Source organism: Poecilia reticulata, linkage group LG14, assembly GCF_000633615.1.
Source record: "Poecilia reticulata strain Guanapo linkage group LG14, Guppy_female_1.0+MT, whole genome shotgun sequence".
NCBI lineage: Eukaryota > Metazoa > Chordata > Actinopteri > Cyprinodontiformes > Poeciliidae > Poecilia > Poecilia reticulata.
Genome location: NC_024344.1, coordinates 21,874,283 through 21,892,194, shown reverse-complemented (window position 1 = coordinate 21,892,194; position 17,912 = coordinate 21,874,283). Strand labels below are relative to the sequence as shown.

The following is a 17,912-nucleotide window of genomic DNA, read 5'->3' as shown; positions in this document are numbered from 1 at the left end:
CACTTTCTTAACACACACCTTCACGCTGGTCAGAGTGGCCATTATTTAGCTTCCCACCAAGCACCATTTAGTTTCCCCGGCCTGCGTGTCCTTTCAGACTTTATTGGAAAGCTATCAGTTGCTCTTTGTGCATGCATAGAGAGTCTGCACAAAGCAGAGAGCAGTTATATATCATTACTGCGCTGCATTTATTTGATTTGTGACACACTTTGTGAGAAAAGTGTATGTACGGCGTGACAGCATGTGTATGTGGCAAAGACAAACCAGAAATAAGCATATTACTAAAACTTGGGGCTTTTGATTAGAACTCCAATCTGCTCGTCAGGAAGCAGGTTCTGATCATGTGTCATGTATTCATACTGCCAAGTCCATATTTCTTGTTACATTTTTGAAAATATATCTTTTTAATCCAATTCCTTTACATTTAAACATTGTTCTACACATTTACAACACTTTAACATTGTTCTACCATCCATTCATGGATTGTAAATATTTAATTTGATTTTCTTTTCTTTTCATTCACTCAATTAATATGAAAAGTTTATGTAATGTCTGTATGAACCTTTATATTTGCTGCTACAGTTGCACCTGAGTTTCCATTACTTTGTAAAATTACAATTTACAATTTTTTTTGCATTTCCATTTGAGTGCTTCTAAAAAAGCTCTAGCACTTCAAACAACCCTACTTGTTTACTGGTAGGGTTGTTTTCTGGTGTCTAGAAAATCAGCCCCAACAAAGCCCAACCTGTTACCTAGCAACCCAAGCTGAGCTCCAGAAAGTTTGTTTAGCTGGTCTTTCTGCTGTAAGCACTGTACAATGGCTGCTGGAAACTTCAAGTGTTTTGCTGTTGACTTACATCCAGAAACCACTTGCCACATTTTTATTGGTTGTGCAGGAGGCTTCACTTCTGCTTTACAAAAATGTACAGTTGAATAATTTTGCATTTGTTTGCAGCCATTTTCATGGCTGGATGTAAATGTTGAGTTGGGGGGCGTGGCCAGCAGCACCTTATCTGGCTTTAAAGCGACAGGAGGCCCTAAATCGGCTCATTCTGAACAGAGCTCAAAATTGAGCAGACTAAAATCTCATCATCTCAAAATTATTTTGTGCAAAAAATGTAATACACGTTTCGTATAACCCATTAGCCTACCGTAACCTGTTCAAGGAAGCATTAAAGCTCATCTTTAATAGTCTTTTTAATATATTAATAAGCATGTTTGCAACTGAAGGAAACCACATCTAGCTGTAAGGCTCTGTTTGTGTATTTCCTCTGTTGGGACTCAATCTGATCGTCGTTCTTGTATTTGTCGACTCCATCACTGTGGTTAAGTACTGGAACCAGTGGGACTCGCTTTATAATCTCTGATTCCTGGTTCCCTCCTCTGGGAATGCTAACACATCCTGCTCCTGTGAGTTTTCCCATCAATATCAGTGGGCTCCCGAACCAAGTGTAACTCTAACAAACATTTAATTTATTTTCCTGAAATGAAATGATTATGAAAACCTTTCTGTTGATATTTGTTTTATTTTTTCTGCTTCAGATGTCCTTTTAATATTTCAAGCATGTTTGCAACCGGGGAATCGCTGCAGTTTACCTCCAAGCTTCCTCTCAAACTTTATTCACTGGGTTTGCTGACTTCATCATTGGGGTTAAGTACCGGAACCGTTGGCCCACCAGGACCCACATTGTTTTTTCCCTTTGATTGCCTGTTCCTGCCTTTGGGCGATTTTATAACAGCCTGCTCCTGGGGGATTTCCATAGGAACCATTGGGATCCCAAATCCAGTGCAGTTTCCCGAGACATTTTATTTACTATGACCTGCTGTTTGTTTTGTAGAAGATACACCACAGAAATGAAGCAGGAATGAGAAACCTCCCTGCTGAAATGGGAGGGTCTCATGAATAATTTCCAAGCTTTTTACACCCTTAAAATCCTCCAATTACATGAGAAGTAGCAAACACTGTTAGTTTGAGGAACGTTTTGGCAAGAAAAAGCTTCAGCAAACTGCTTGCATAAATTTGTACACCTTTAAATTAAAGCATGTTCTATTCATTTTCTACATCCATCCGTCTTTGGTTGGAACTACTGGCATCCCACATCTGAACTTAACATTTTTAGCTCCTTTCCCCAAGTTCCCCTGATCTCATCAGCCTATCAGGACAGATTTTCTTCTGGACTTGATCTAGGCCAATCCCAAATTTTAATACTTCTCATGAAATCAGTTTTTGTAAATTTAGGTGAACAGTTAAACCCATAATTATTCATACCCAGCACCAGCCACTTATGGAATGAGTAACATTTACAGAGACAAGGAAATTCCATCTTCAAAACCATCAAGAACAATCATCATCAAATATATTGATTAATTTTCCAGTTATTATAAATCAAAGGCAACTCTAAACTATTTAATATTTAGCCTTGATATAAAGGCACTCAGTATTTCAGTTGATTTGCAGTTTTCTTTATCTTGTTCCAGATTAGAGGAGCATAAAAACTGAATGCTTTTGTGTCGATTTTCTGAAATTGCAAAAAACAAAAAAAAAAAACTGATGATCACAAATTGTATGAAAGATTAAATATATTTGAACATGCATTAAATTCCTATTAATAGTATTAATATTGTGCACCTCTGTGCTTTTGTTTGCACAGAACTTGATACATGTCTTTTGTGTTAATTTTTATGTATGCATTGTTACTGATTTTGTTTGTCCTTGTTGAATTGTAGCATCGTTGCTTTTCTTCTAAGACACATTTCTTCAATGGGAGACAAAGTACTAATAAGAGCCACATTTTACAGTTAATTTCTGGGTATATGGAAAATGTTCATTCATATAAGAACCCTCCAGTCACAGACAGAAGGGGAAATAGAAAGCAGCCTAGAGAGCAGGTCTGATATTGGTTTGTTTTTATTTAATTTTTTTGCAGTATTACCTGCAGTACAGATTGTCGGGGTCATGACCCGGCTTTTTCTTATCAGTAATGCATTTATACATGAGTGTTCAAGTCGCTCCGTCTGACTCGCTTTGAGTTCTGCTGCTCCACCGCCAACATGCTGTCCTCACACCTGAGACGCTTGGCAGGCTTTCCAACCATCCTGGCCTTCATTTATACTCCATATTCAGAAATGAAATCACCTGAAGCATAAACAACTCATATGGACACACAAAGAGCATAATTCTCTCACGCATTTGTTCAGATTATTACAGCAACTATAATTATATAGCATAATATAATTATTCTGATAATTATATTAATCATCAGAATAATAGAATAATTATTCTGATGATTAATCGAATATTTGGATAAAAACAATTACCACATTCTGCAGAGTTTTCATTTAACCATGTAAGAAGCCTTTTAAACACAATATTAGAAATACATTAAAAGATGCAAATAAGCAAATGAAACTTTTTTGAATACGAAAATAAAAATGTAGTGACTATTGATTATTTGTAGCAAAAGCTGCATCTGTAGTTAAAAAATAGTCTACTACTCTGTTTATTCTTTGGATTAATAATTGGGTAGCAAAACCTGCCTAATAGGGACTTTTTAAAGAATTTGAACCAGGTGATGCTAAAACTACCTCGTCAGGTCTCCTGGGTTCAGCATATTTACAGACAAGGAACGTTTCTTATCTTGACGGCAAAATGTATTGATTTCCCTTGGTACAGTTTTGGCTTATTTACTCCTCTGAATATAATAGTTCAGCAAATGTCAATTTCAAGAGTTTGTATGATTAATTGATAACTAAATTAGTTAAAGATTATTTCAATAATCAATTCATCATGTTTAATTTGATGAATTGTTTCAGATTAGTGTCTTAACTGATATAATTGATCAGCTGAACTAAAAAAAAAACATTTCTGTTTTCTGCCTCTACAAACCTTTGGAAGAGTTAAAAATGCATATATGACAAGAAAAGTTTCCTCTGAAACTAATATTTGTAGCTGACAACAGCTCACCAGCTTTTACTGACATAATCTGTTTCATTTCACATCAGGTTCAGGGTCAGCTATCTGAGCCTGTCACAGCAGACAAGAAAACATCAAAACTAATCTGTGGAGAGGAAATGGGAAACCTGTCTGCCAGCCTTTGGATCGTGTGTGTGCTTCTTCATAATCGGGCTTCATGGTGTAAACAGAATATTCCCGTCAGCCCGACTGGACCGGATTTGAACGAGTGACGGGACAGGGCAGGGGTTAGTTATGGGAGGTATCATGAAGATCTCTCCTGCGGCCGGCGCTCGCAGTCGGAGAGGAGAAAAGCAAGTGATGCAGAATCAGGAGCTTCATTAATCTGTGCAGGCCATGGCGTCGCTGTGAGGATACTGCCAAGAAGCTGATCAAACAGCCTGGCGTCTGATTGGCCGGAGCAGGTGTTTGAATAAATCTGATCCAAATATTCAGCATGAGTAATCGGAACCTTTAGAACCAGCTGACTCGGATTCAGTCTGAATGATTTCCTGAGTATTACAGACTTCTAATCAATTTTTTTAAATTTATTTAATGGACTTCATTCTGACCTGATTCTTTTATTATTTTTAATACAGGGCTGTTTTATTTACTTTTAGCTCATTTTGACTATTGATGGCTTATTTTTGACTGCTGCTTCATTGATTCTTGTAAGATAGATTTTTTTTGTCTCCTGTCGCTTGTTTAACCTTAAAAGTTGCAGAACATCTGCACACAACTGAAATATGAAATTTCATTTTATGAGAAAATATATTCATAATGTATACTATGTTGTAACACATTTTGTTGTCATTGATGCATGGTGGGTATAAAAATGATTGAATTTAGCACTGTTAGCATTAGCTTTCACTAAATGACGTGTTGGTGTAATGTTGTAGCATTGCCCTTTGCTAACTACCATGTTGGAATAACATTTTATCATTAGTTTACACTAAATACGGTGTTGGTATAAGCATTAGCTTCTGCTAAATACTATTTTGGTGTAGCACGCTAGCATTAGCTTCCTCTAAATACCACATTGGACTGGTGCTATAGTGTTAGCTTCCAGTAAATACCATATTAGCTTAGTGCTTTAGCACTGGGGGTGATAGTGTATAGGCTCTTCTGAACTTTGCCACATGGTTTCTAGAGGCAGGTTGGTTCACTTGGACTGTTTTTTATGCGAAAAGAAACTAAAGAGCTGGAAAAGGCAAACTCATCAAATAACTTGAATAAAATTAAAGAACTATAGGTGTAAAATATATTGCATTTACTTGAGATAGTTGTGAATGCAGCTTTTCTTCATATTGGTTCATATTGCATAATTTCCATCAATGTGTGAATGCATCATTAGTATGCGTAAGAAATGCTTAGGAGCCAATCGGATCACAGCCCTCAACTCTTTCCAACATGTTCATTCGTATCACATAGAAAATAAAAATTCCTCCACAGATTGAAGATGTTTTGCTGACTGCAGCGTTGGTATCTCCTGCAGCTTTCAGCACTTTTCCCCCCATTGCCCTGTCTTCTGCCATTTGTTTCAGTTAGGGGGTAATGCGTGTGGCTGTCAAAAACGATTGGCTTTGGTGGTGTGAGGCTTGCCCTGCAAAGTGCGCTGGACAGTAAATTGTATTTTTCCACAGAGTTATTAGGGCATTATTATAGCAGCGCTGGAAGTGAACAATGCCTCATCGTCCTCACAGTCATACAATTAGAATCATCATTAATCGCTACTATCAGCACATCAGCGGGCCGGAGGGGTTATAATAGAGTTATAGACCACTTATTGGGTAATCAGTCAATGCGATTGCTAACTAAACTGTCTGTCATTGTGCCAAAACTGAGTGGCTGGCCATTGGCTCAAAGGAGAGAAGAGGATTGTGGGTGTGTGACAGGAATGTTTATGTTTGCACTTCTGTTAAGATGTGTTCTATATATTATGTCTCTCTAAAGAGGCTGTGCAGGATGACTCCTGGTTGCAATAGCAAAAGTCTGATTTTATTGCAACTAAAAGTCGTGCTACGTTAGACATAATAATTTATGTGTGAATGGTTTTACATATTGAAGGCTAGTTGTCTTTTTTGCCAAATTGTGCTCCTATGAATCTGCAGATGTAGCTACATGGTTCTGCATGCAAATAAACAAGATATTAATGCAGCAGTGGCATCATGCAGGGTGCAAATTATACAGTGACAATTGAGAAAGAGAATCAATCTGTTGTCCAAGATGGAAACTCCGTCTTGTTTCATTATAAGTCTATATACATTAAAGTAATCAAATATCACGGTAATCATATATCACTGATGTGACACTCACCATAATCTTTGTGTTGGGTTTCTTCAGAAAAACGTTTTCCTCGTTGAATGAAAAACGCCCAGTTTGCCTGTTATTCTGGACTCTATTGAAGAAAACTGAAAAAAATATTTAGTCTATTCTAAGCAATAAAATCAGGATCTAGGTCATTCTTCATTTGAAAGCACTTGCTCTATTTAGCCAAGTTTTAATGCAGACATGCAATTAAAAGCAGATTTGGTGCACTAATGTGTAGTTTAGAGTACAAGTCAATGTACTCTAAACTACACATAAATGTGATTCTATTTACCATGCCAAAGAAAGCAGAAAGCTTGGAAAAGCATCTAAGATTTTAGTAAGTAGACCTTAACTTAAAAGTTGTAGTTATGTCCTAATGGATTTATTCTTTAACTGTGGTTATGAGGGCACGCAAAATAAATCCAGGGACCACAAATGGCCCCCAAGCCTCTCTTTTAACACCCTTGTTCACTTGGGAAAAAAATGGAGAGCAAAGTTAATGGTCACAATAATTATAACAATGACAATTAACATAAAAAAACTCTCACTTAAACGACTGATGGAAACTATCTAGTTTTGTTTTTATGCCGTTACGAGGCTCCCAAATGCAATAATTATTGATTTTGATAGAGTAGAGGAAGGTTTAAAGAGCAGCGTGTCTCAGAGTTGGTGTGTACTAATAATAAATTAAATATAAATTGTATGTGTAAATATAAGTCAGGTTATATTTTACCCCCTTTACCCGTTTCCACTTGCTTTAAGAGAGGATGGAGACATCAAGAGGGTCAGACTCGGTCAAACCAGGATTTAAGACCAGTTAGTCTTAAATTCATTGAGAAAAATAAGTTGTCCTTAAATACCAGGTGCCAATCCATACAATTTATTTATGGGACCTGTACATTTCTGTGCTGGTACAGGTCTTAAATTCCATTCATACTAGTCTGAAACAGTCTTAAATTTGTGTTGTTGAAACCTACTGACATTCATCAGTGCATCACTGCAAGAACACAAAATCTTAAGTTAGTTTCAAGTGCAAATATCTTGTATACTTCATATTAAATAAAAATAACTTACAAGTAACGAACCAAATACACCTCTCTGCTTTCACGAAGCTCATTAATCATTCTCGTCCTCAAACGTAAAAAAACAAAGCAAAGCAGTTTTACTTGTACAGCTTCTTTTGAGTCAATATATCCTTAATATTAATGACAAAAAAAGTATTAGTTCCACTGAGACCTTTTTTTCACTTGTGACATTTTTCACATTTTAAGTAAAAAAAAAAACTGCCTGTTGAACTAATCAATTTTCATCATTACGTTTTTTTTTTATATACGTAAAACAAGAACCTATATCTTGCTGAAAAGTTACTTGTATGCTAATTTTGTCTTATTTAAAGCCTACTGAGACATTTGCACTGGGAATTAGGAAAAAACACATGGTAAGAATGTGTGTTTGTTTTTACAGCAAAAGCTGGCATATTGTTCCATCCATAATCATTCCTCATGCTCTGTCTCCTCAGATGACCCAGGAACAGTGCTCTCATAGGAACAATGTCCAGAGTTCAGAGAAACCACAAGTGTACAAAGTGGGAATATACGGCTGGAGGAAACGCTGCCTTTACTTCTTCGTCCTGCTGCTAATGATCCTGATCCTGATCAACCTGGCACTAACAATTTGGATCCTCAAGGTCATGAACTTCACCATCGTAAGTCCATATTTTGTGTATTTTTGCTGTGGAAGACTCTCTGTGTCCCGTTCTTTTTCTGATTTTTGATTTACTGTCTGATGTATAAAAAATGGGCTCGATTTTTTTTCTGTGCATCTGCATACATTTTTCACTGACGGCTCTTTTTAAATCTGCTGCTGCTACACATACGAGTTACACAACACCGCATCCTTTCAGTAACCTACATTTTCTGATGATTCCACATGACATGAAAGCGTGAGCCTTGAATATTTAAATCGGCCCAGTTATATTTTCTGGGATGATTAATTAGTTGTTGAGTGCTGATCTGAGGTCAGCAGCTCTCTTGGACATTCACCAGTACATTAGTTTCTTATTTGCATCACTGTGTTCTTCTTTTTTAAGGCTGCTGGTGGTTAAAGAGAAGGTACATCTCCTTTCACTTTTAGGGTACAAAATGTTGGGATGAAAACAAGTTGTTTTTTTTTGTTTTTTTTTAATCAGGTTCTAAGCATAAATGTGAATTTAAGTTTACAAAGAAGACTCCATGGTGTCATTATTGATTAAATAAAGATCAAGTTGAACAAAGCTAAGGGGGGGGGGTGTACTTAGTTTTTCAACGTCCAACGTCTGAAGCAAAGTCCAAGCATGAGATATTTTAAGAAAGGTCTCAAAATAGCTATTATTCAAAGGTATAAGGAAGAACAAGGGGGATAATCCTGGCTGGGAATTAAAACTCTAAGTATGATTTCATCAAGTGGGTGCAGATCTGTGCAGGTGTGGGTAAATGTATAAAGGTATATAATAGTTGTGTATTTTGTATATAAGCAGATGGGTGTGTATATGGGTGTATGTATGTATGTGTGTATAGGTGTATGTATATGTGAATATGTATATATGTATGTGTACAAATGTGTATGTGTGTGCATGCAGTACTTTCATTTGGCTGAGGAAATATTACTACAATTATTATTTCATTTTGTCAGGAAGGATATTGGAAACTGAAAATAATGTGATAAATTACAGCTGGAAAAGGGGTATGATTATATAAGTTATACTTCTTCATACTCCTTTTCAGACTCATAATCACCGATGTGATGTGTCTTCAAGAAATTTATTATGTACTTTGTGTTTGTTCTACACTGCCGGTGAAAGGTTTGTCTGAAATAAATTACTAAATTACAAATTACAAATTACAAACGTCAGGTTTTCCATTTTGGCTTCATCTTTAATAAATAATAGTCTGGAATCTGTTTGTTTTAAAAATGTTATAGCCGAGTAAAGGCTAAATCAATTTATATCCTTATATATATATAAAACCACAGAATTAGCACCTAATTTTGTGCTCTCTGGTTTCTCTACCAATGGTCTTGAATCATCCACACTCTTTTTTTCAATATTTTTCAATATCTCTTCAATGTTTCCATTGAGCAATGTGATATGAATGTTGTATATGGATGAGTACCGTTTACAGAAAAGACTGATCGGTCTATCAGGCATTCATTTAAAAAGCCATAAAAGGAATGTAAACATTCCACTCTTCTCTTAGGAACCTCTCTGTTTTGCTTTACTTGATCTTAATGCTGTTTGGGATTTTTTTTTTTTACTTTTTCTGGAACAAATCTGCCTTTGAGTTTCATCTCAGACTGTCAAAACCAAACTCCCGCCTTTGTGTTTTCCTCCTGACGTTAAATCTATATCAGCACGATGAGCGAATTTATGAAACAAACCAAATACACCTTTCTGCTGTCACGAAACTCATTAATCATTCTCATTCTCAAACATAAAAAACTAAACAAAGCAGTTTTGCTTGTACAGCAAATATGAAAACCCAACTACAAATTAAGAGGAAAAGAGCTAAACAAAAGGCAAACAAAACTAATTAAATCACAATTCCGTTAATCCAAAAAAGACGAGGTTTTATTGTAAACATTGCAGCGTGTGCTGTTTTTGAACCCATGTGACTCCAGTGTTTCTAAGCTTTAGAAAACATGTAAAACACTTCACATCCGTCAGTGCCTGCAGAGCGGCTGTCTCTCTGAAGCTCTCAGTCAGTCTGTCTTCCTCTCTTCCCTGCTGCGTTGCTTCGTTTTTACTATTCCCTACCTTCCTGGTTTGTTTTCGCCCTATCAGCTGCACACATTGTCTTTCTGCTCATATCAATCCGGCACGTAGCGATGAGTCGGTATAGCCGAGGCAACACAAACGACGTACAGCACACAGGGGCACGCTCACATGGTTGTTGATGTGAATAATACATGAGGCCCACTTCACAACGCGGCTTTAATATGAGATCTACATAAATCAGGAACGACTTTCTCAGATGCTGAGCCGTGCGTTGTGACGGAGAGCCTCAGTCAGTTTAATGTTTTTAATGTGTCTGCTTGATGGATTTATAGAATAAGAAAAACTTTTGAAATGTGGTAGATGGGTTTAAAAGGAGGGAAAAAAGTAATAACGTCAAAGCAGATCAAGAAAGGGAAGGAATATTTCTACTACTTTTTCTACCCTGTGATGTTTCAGTGACAACCTTTAATCCAGGCGCATGTTTACTGTTTGTGGGACTCCATTAAAACAGTTTTACAAGTTTACTCTTCAAAAACAGTTGCTCCTAGTACACTTTACACAGATTAGAACTGAATTATTAAGGCTTATGGACCATTTATTGATCATTTATTAAATTATTTACCTATTTTTCACAAGAATCACTTCTGAAATATTGGACATAATGCATTAAGTTATGACCTTCAGACGACTTTATAATACAATTCCAAGGTGTTTCTTGGCCAGTCCTCCTTAAGTTTATAAATATAAATTTTTTATTCAGTTAAACTTCTCAGGTAAAAAAATTGAACATGAGTCTACCTTTGCAACATTTAAGAGCCACAAAAGCTACATGGAACAAATTAGCCTATTTGGTTCAGCTTATTAAAATAGTTTGATTTTAAAATGAAGGAAAAGCATTTTATTTTTGCTTGTTGCTAGGTAACCGGAGTGAGTAAGATGATGCCACCAACTTTTTTTAGCTCTCCATGATCAGCTTTCCTCTGCCTACATTTCCCACAATGCTGTGCAGTATTGTATTAGTTGTATTTTCTATTGATATTGATCATGTGTCTATACCCATATATGTATTATTGATTTATTGCCCTGCCCTATAACTACCAAAGACATTTCTCCATTTCATTTGATTGTTTCATGAAAATCTTCTGTTTTTACATTAATAGCACCTGTTAAGCAGCTAGTAAAGCTAAACTTAGATTCATTTGATTGCAAAAACATCTTTCATGTACCGAACGGGAGCACTGACCTTAAAATACAGAGCACCATGCCAAAGGAAGTCGAATCAGTGTCGTCAAAGCTATTTTTGGAAAAGTACACCCAGCAGAGCAGTTTCCTAGTATAGTTTCATTTTAAGAGATGTTCAGAAGGTTTTCTCTATGAAGCAGCAAAGGTGAAGGGTGAATAGAAAGTGTGTAGAAATGCATAATTAATAAGTTTGGAGCATGTATTATCCGTTTTTAAAGCACCTGAGCATTCAGGAGACAGGAGGTGGAGAAAATATCTTGGATAGAGGAGGCAGAGATTAAATATTCACATAAACTGCAATTACAGAGACAGAGAGTATGAATAATGAACATGGGCAAGCAGTGGACAGCAGGAGATATCCGACAATGTGTAGGTGGATTTAAATCAGTTTAAAATGTGCTTCAAGATGCTGCAGGGTTGAGGTTGGAGCAGCGAGCTTTGATCTAGTGGGCAGGAGCTCAACAGTTAGGCAAGCAGCACCACAGGTGTGACCAACACAGCTCAGGAAATGTTGGTGGTGTTTTTGAGTTACTTTTTGGCAATCCCAAATTGTGGCAACTGATCACCAGCTGGGGAAACATGCAGAGTTATTTCTGCATTTAAAATAGTTGGATCACCGAGCAGCTTAAATGTCCACTTTGGCCATGATGGGTTTGAGAGAAAACTTAAAGTCTCTACCACTTACATACTGAAGCTATAAACTGAGTGTGGAAGTAATGACACATTTTCCATTTTTACCAACTGTCTTTCCAAACTACATTAAACTGATTTGTTCTGCCTAATGGTCTGAAGATTGAAGAACATTGCTGGTTTGAGAAGTTCAATTCTGTGCCTCAAAGTGCCTGCAAAATGATTCTGTTATATTTGCGGAAACATAATATTATTAAAATGTTTTAAAAAGTAAATTCTCACCTCTGAAGTCGCTTTTGACATATTTGGTCATACAATTCTCCCCCAAAAACATAACTTTCAGACTACTGCTTTGCAACTTTGTTGTGCGCTTTTATGATGTTTAAGGGGAACCTAAGCTGCACTGATTGCTGTTACCAGGGCTAGAAACACACACAGTAAGGAGGAATCTGATGGTTTTTTTTAGATATTCCTGCCAATGTCAGCAAGATATAGGAGATCAGATAAGTTTTTTAACACTAGTTTTCTTCTGCATTAACAGTTTACATTGACTGCTAGCATAGACAAGGAGTAGAGCAGTCACCTTTGGACTTATAATTTCTACAAACAAAAATAGGCCAGTTTTATCAAAATTATATTTTTTCACATCTTTCATATAATGTGAATTACCTTCTAATTCCTAAAAAGAAAAAAAAAACAGCCTCAGTGACTTTTTTTCAGAGTTGTTGGAGAGAAAACGCCGAATGCTGACTGACAAAGTTGTACCAACTGCAACACATACTGTAGGTTCAACTGTTAAGGCACTGTTCAACTAAAGGAGGCCAACACTGAGTTAGTTTTTAGGCAAAATATTGCATTCAAACTAAACACATTTACATAGGAGCATAAAAGAACAACACTACTGTAGGGCTGCGTTCACACTGCAGCCTGAAATGACCAATTCCAATTTTTTGTCAAATCAGATTTTTTTGCCGGGGCCGTTCACACTGCCAAACCTATGCGACCTGTATGCGTTCTGCAGTCTGAACGGGCAACAACCTGAAAGTGTCCCGCATGCGCAGTAGAGGGCACAATAGTGTCAGCGTTTTCAGTGTTCTGCCAACTGCCATAAACAGAAGAACTGCTCAGTGTTTGCATAAGTAAACGGAGGCTAATGTGGAGCTTAGCTTACGCATCTGAAATTGTTGTCCGATCGGAGCAGCATATTAACAACTTAATCCTCATATAGTCTACAATGGTTGTTATTTTCCTTCCCACTTGCGTGTATCAGGACGCAAAATAGTGACATTTGTTGAGTATCAGTGACATTCAGTTCGGATGAATGCCGCCTGGACGTTGGGTCACATTTGAATCGGATACGTATCAGATATGGCTCCCATTCAAAAAGAATTTGACCTGTGTTGTTCAGACTGTCATGAAAAGATTGAACACAGGTCGCATTACCTCAAAATAATCGGAATTGGGTCACTTCAGGTTGCAGTGTGAAAGCAGTCTATTATTGTCCTATTTCGACAGTTTTTCATCCCAAAAAGAAAATTGATTTGGGGGTTTGTTACACTGTAAGTGGATTTCATGTCTGATTGATAATAGCTTCAGATATTTGGCTAAGGTTTTCAGATGGCAGACCTGTTGCCCCTCACTGATGCATGAGCAGCTCTGTCTGAAGATTCAGGTCACAGACAAATATCCTGACATTTTCTTGTAGGAGTCAGGATTCATTATTCCATCAGTCAGGGCAGGTCGCTGTGACCCACATGCAGCCAAGCAGCCTCAGACAGAAGTACGCCTGTATTTTCTTTCTGCAGTCTTCAGAAACAGAACCATGTTAATATTCCTTTATTATTATTATTATTTTCAAATTTGATCATGCTGCAGCCACAGACAGCAAGGTAAAACGTCAGAGTCAAGTTCAGCCACGTATTTCCAGTTGGATGTAGCTCTGGACTATAACACTTGCATATGTTTTGATTTAAACCATGTCATTGCATCTCTGGCTCTGGCTTTACGGTTGTTGTCCTGCTTGAAGGTGAATCTTCATTCCCATCTTTCAGTCTCAGTTTTCTCTTTTGATCATTTCTGTGTTTGTTTCTTCTATCATTTTGTTCAGTTTATTCTCATTGTTTGTGCTTTGGACCAATTAGTTTGCTCCCACTATCCGTTTTTGTATCTGCAGGTGACATGAATACTTTTGAGCAACATTTTTCCAATGAGGTGAGGAATTACATAAATTTGTATGATTCTTCAGTAAAGACCTAAAAAACTGTCAAAGGTCTGAAAACTCCTTGACAGGGATTTACTTGAAGGACCAAACAGTTTTCTTGCTTTTATCTTCCATTTATTTCAGTGTATGGACACATTCACTGTTGATCCAGAAGATGCAGGTAAAAACCTTTAAACAAACCCAAAAAATAATCTGTATAAATTAATTTCACTCAATTACAAAGGAAATAGCAAATTATATAGATAATACCAAGCAACCCATCGTGAATTAAACCCACAAAGTAATCAAAGTTAAATAAACAAGTAACTAAACTTAAGTTCTTTAACTTTAAAGAACTTAAGTTTAGTTAAATGTAAATATAAATATAATATTTATATTTACATTTATATACATTTCTTAACGTACAAACATCTGCTTCTCAACATTAATCATAAATATTTATTATAAATTTAGCTTTAAGTTATTCTTTTGAAGTTGATGACAAATTAACAGTTGAACAATACAATAATCAATTCAATCATAAAAGTCCATCAATCAACGAAAGACAAGCGTCACCACCACAATCCACCACTTCAGCTCAGCTGTCACTATTGGATGCTAATGATCCGGTTGGCCAAACTGGAAACCTGGCTGGAGGAATGTAGACAACCTTGCGGTCCGATCTCATAACAATACAGCTTATGTCTGACCGGCTGCCTCTCTGCTCATCTACAAGATCATCCAGTTTTATACAGGTTGAATAGGATCTGTGATTCAAAAAGTCCACAAACTCCGTCCTCTTTGTTTGGAGAGGACGTCCTTATTTTAGGTCCGTGTGGAAGCGCATGACTTTTTTTTTCTTTACTCTTTTTTTCTGATTTGACTTCACACTCTAAGTTTTGTATTTCTGTCCTGATCTGTGAGCTGCTGAGATCTTACACACATCCAGCTCCCACATTTGCACACCAACACATGGAGTGCCCAGCTAAATTTGGCCTGTTGTATAAAGAGCTGTGATGCTTGTTGAGCTGCTTTATGGCAGTGATTTTGGCCCATGCAGCGCAGTGGCATCTGGAGAGTCATCAGTCAGCCTGAAAAATAATATGATTTTCAATTTAACCTCCGAGTGAGACTGCTTAAGGTGTCCTAGAAGAAATTGCTATTGGTTGTGTTTTTCTTTTGTTCATTTCAAAAATAGCCTTCATCATAAACACAAGGTTCTTGGATGTAATCATCACTTCAGGCTGGTGGTGCAGACTGCACCATGTGTGATTTTTGCCCTGCTTTTTGTATCTGGGTGCATTAATAATGGAATTTCTCAATAACAGGTGTAACTTGAGCAATTTCCTTTTGATGGAACTATGTTAGTTTAATGCAAGAGTGCCTTTCAAGACGTGAAATGCACTCATGAGAAGCAAAGTCATTTCTGAGTAATTGTGCCATCAAAAGTTATTAGAATGATAAAAAAGAATAATTTGTTATTTTGTCTTGTAAACCTCAAGCGAGACGGCACAAACGGTGTAGCCTAGTAATGAAAGCTGACCTATTATGCTTCCTTGAACAGGTTACGGTGAGTTTATGGTCTATAAAATCATGTTCATTACATTTCTTGCACAAAATAATTCTTAAATAATCAGATTCTGGCCAGTTCTGCCCATTTTGAGCTGCTTTCAGAATGACCTGTTTCAGGGCCTCTTGTCACTTTAAATCCGAGTAAGCTTCGCCACGCCCCCCAACTCAACATTTACACTCACACATGAACAGATGCGCAAGTATACATGATTATTATGAGCGGAGCCTTCAGCACAACCCGCAAGAATAAAACAAGTAGTTTCTGGATGGTAAGTCAACAACAAAGGACTCCTCTTTTCCAGCAGCCATTATGTAGCACATATATCAATTGTTTTCAGAAGCAACTGGAAGTACAAAAATGTGCAAAATGTGAAATTTGAATACTAATTCCCCTTAAAAACTGTTTTTTTAGGCTTATTTCATCTGTAAAGTTGTTTTTCTAGTTCAAAGGTTTTTATTTAATCTTTTCCCTCTTTTATGTATGCGGTTCTTCCTTTCTCCTCTCCACACTGTTTCCGCCATTGATCCGGCTCTGTTTACACTTTTGTTTGCCTGAAGACATTGGGAACTGTTCATATAGAGAGAATATGACAGTATGCAGCTGGTACAATGGGAAATAAAAATGAAGTCATGTCTGTTTTCAGGCACCAGCTCAGTCACGAAACATCTGAGGAGGTTCAGTAGGTAAACATCTCTGGGTTTGCTGCTGATTGTTGCCGCTGCTTACGGGAGAAAGAGCGGTAATTTTCATCTTGATTGCAGTCTGCCTTCCCTGCATCCCCCATGGTGTTTCACTCATGCAGAAGAAGGAAGAGTAATGAGAAGTCAGAGATGAATAAGTAGGAAGCTAACACTGATGAAGATGTTTCTGACAACAGTATTACCATGTTTTATCTGTTTTTGTTGGGGTTTTTTTTCCAGTTTTAGGTCTGTAGTGAAGGTATTCCATCATAGAATGAAAGTTGTTCCTCTACTTGTGGAAAATAACCACAGCGCTTCAATAAAATCTGCATACCTGAATGCCATTAAAAGTTCACTTAATGTCTGTTCTTTACCAGTACTTATCCCAACAAGTCATCATGCTGATTTATTTTAACATTGGTGTCGATCTAAAAAGTAAAAAATACGTTAAAATGTTAGTTGTAGATCCAAGTTTTTATATTTGTGCAGATTATCCATTCAAAACCAGAAAGTTTGAAAATCATCCGTCTATCTTTTGTCTTTCACTTAACTAAAGCCCTTTTTGTACTGCGGGGTCCGGTCTGGCCCAGCCCGTCTCTGTTCAACTCGGTCCTATTGGTGCTATGGCCTTTGTCGTTTTGCATTGAGCAGGATAAGTCACGTAAATCGACTTGTTGCTAAAGCTACCCAGGCGACCTCCCATGAGCGTGGAAGCTGAGGGAAACATGTAAATTAGCTTTACATTTAATGAAAATGTTCAGCTGGTTCGCGGCCAGCTGAACTACCGCTGCAGCAGGCGGGATTTCACGGCTGGAGCGATGCCAGATGCAGAAATCCTCTCGTTCACAGCCTTGTCGACTTCTGAACGGTTCAATTGGAGAAATGTTATACATTTATTATTAAAATCTTTGGCTGAAGAGGCAATTGTAATCCCAGTGTAGGGTAAGAATAGATTATGATGGGAATTTATTGATGCAGCATATTGAAAAAATGAGTCATCGAGAAAGTCTAGTGCTTTCTTGATGCACTAGACTTTACATCTAGTGCATCAAGAAAGCACTAGATGCATCTAGAAAGCACTAGACGCTGTGCGCTGTGCATTGACGCTGTGCATTGACTGCACAGCACAGCCAATGAACCAGTTAACAGCCAACTCGACACCGGCACATTTAAACTCGACACCGGCCCGGTCTGGCCGGCTCAATTGGAACCGCAGCTCTTGGGGTTCCAGGGAGCGGGGTGGTACCGGGCTGGAAGTGCTAATCCAAAAACGATCGGCCCAGCTTCGGTCGACCCGGGTCCAGCTGTGCAGTGCAAAAGGGGCTAAAGATTGGGTCCCAATCTGACATCAGCTGATTATGTGAAAATCCATCCATTTTCTTTACACCCTTATCCCTTAGTGGGGTCGGGAGGGTTGCTGGTGCCTATTTCCAGCTAACGCTCTGGGCAAGAGGCGGGATACACCCTGGACAGGTCGCTAGTCTGTTGCAGGGCAACACAGAGACACACAGGACAAACAACCACACACACACTCTCACACCTAGGGACAATTTGGAGAGGCCAGTTAACCTAAC

The 17,912-nt window shown here is 37.6% G+C and overlaps 1 protein-coding gene across 4 annotated transcripts in view; it reads left to right on the top strand.

Moving 5' to 3' along the window:
• Positions 1 to 17,912, top strand: part of sgcd (sarcoglycan, delta (dystrophin-associated glycoprotein)) — a 274,197-nt gene that overhangs the window by 161,106 nt on the left and 95,179 nt on the right. For all 4 annotated transcript variants that reach the window (XM_008428447.2, XM_017308640.1, XM_008428449.2 and 1 more), the window contains one exon: positions 7,782 to 7,967. In XM_008428447.2, coding sequence (XP_008426669.1) covers positions 7,782 to 7,967 — 186 coding nt within the window. The remainder of the gene's footprint in view (positions 1 to 7,781; positions 7,968 to 17,912) is intronic.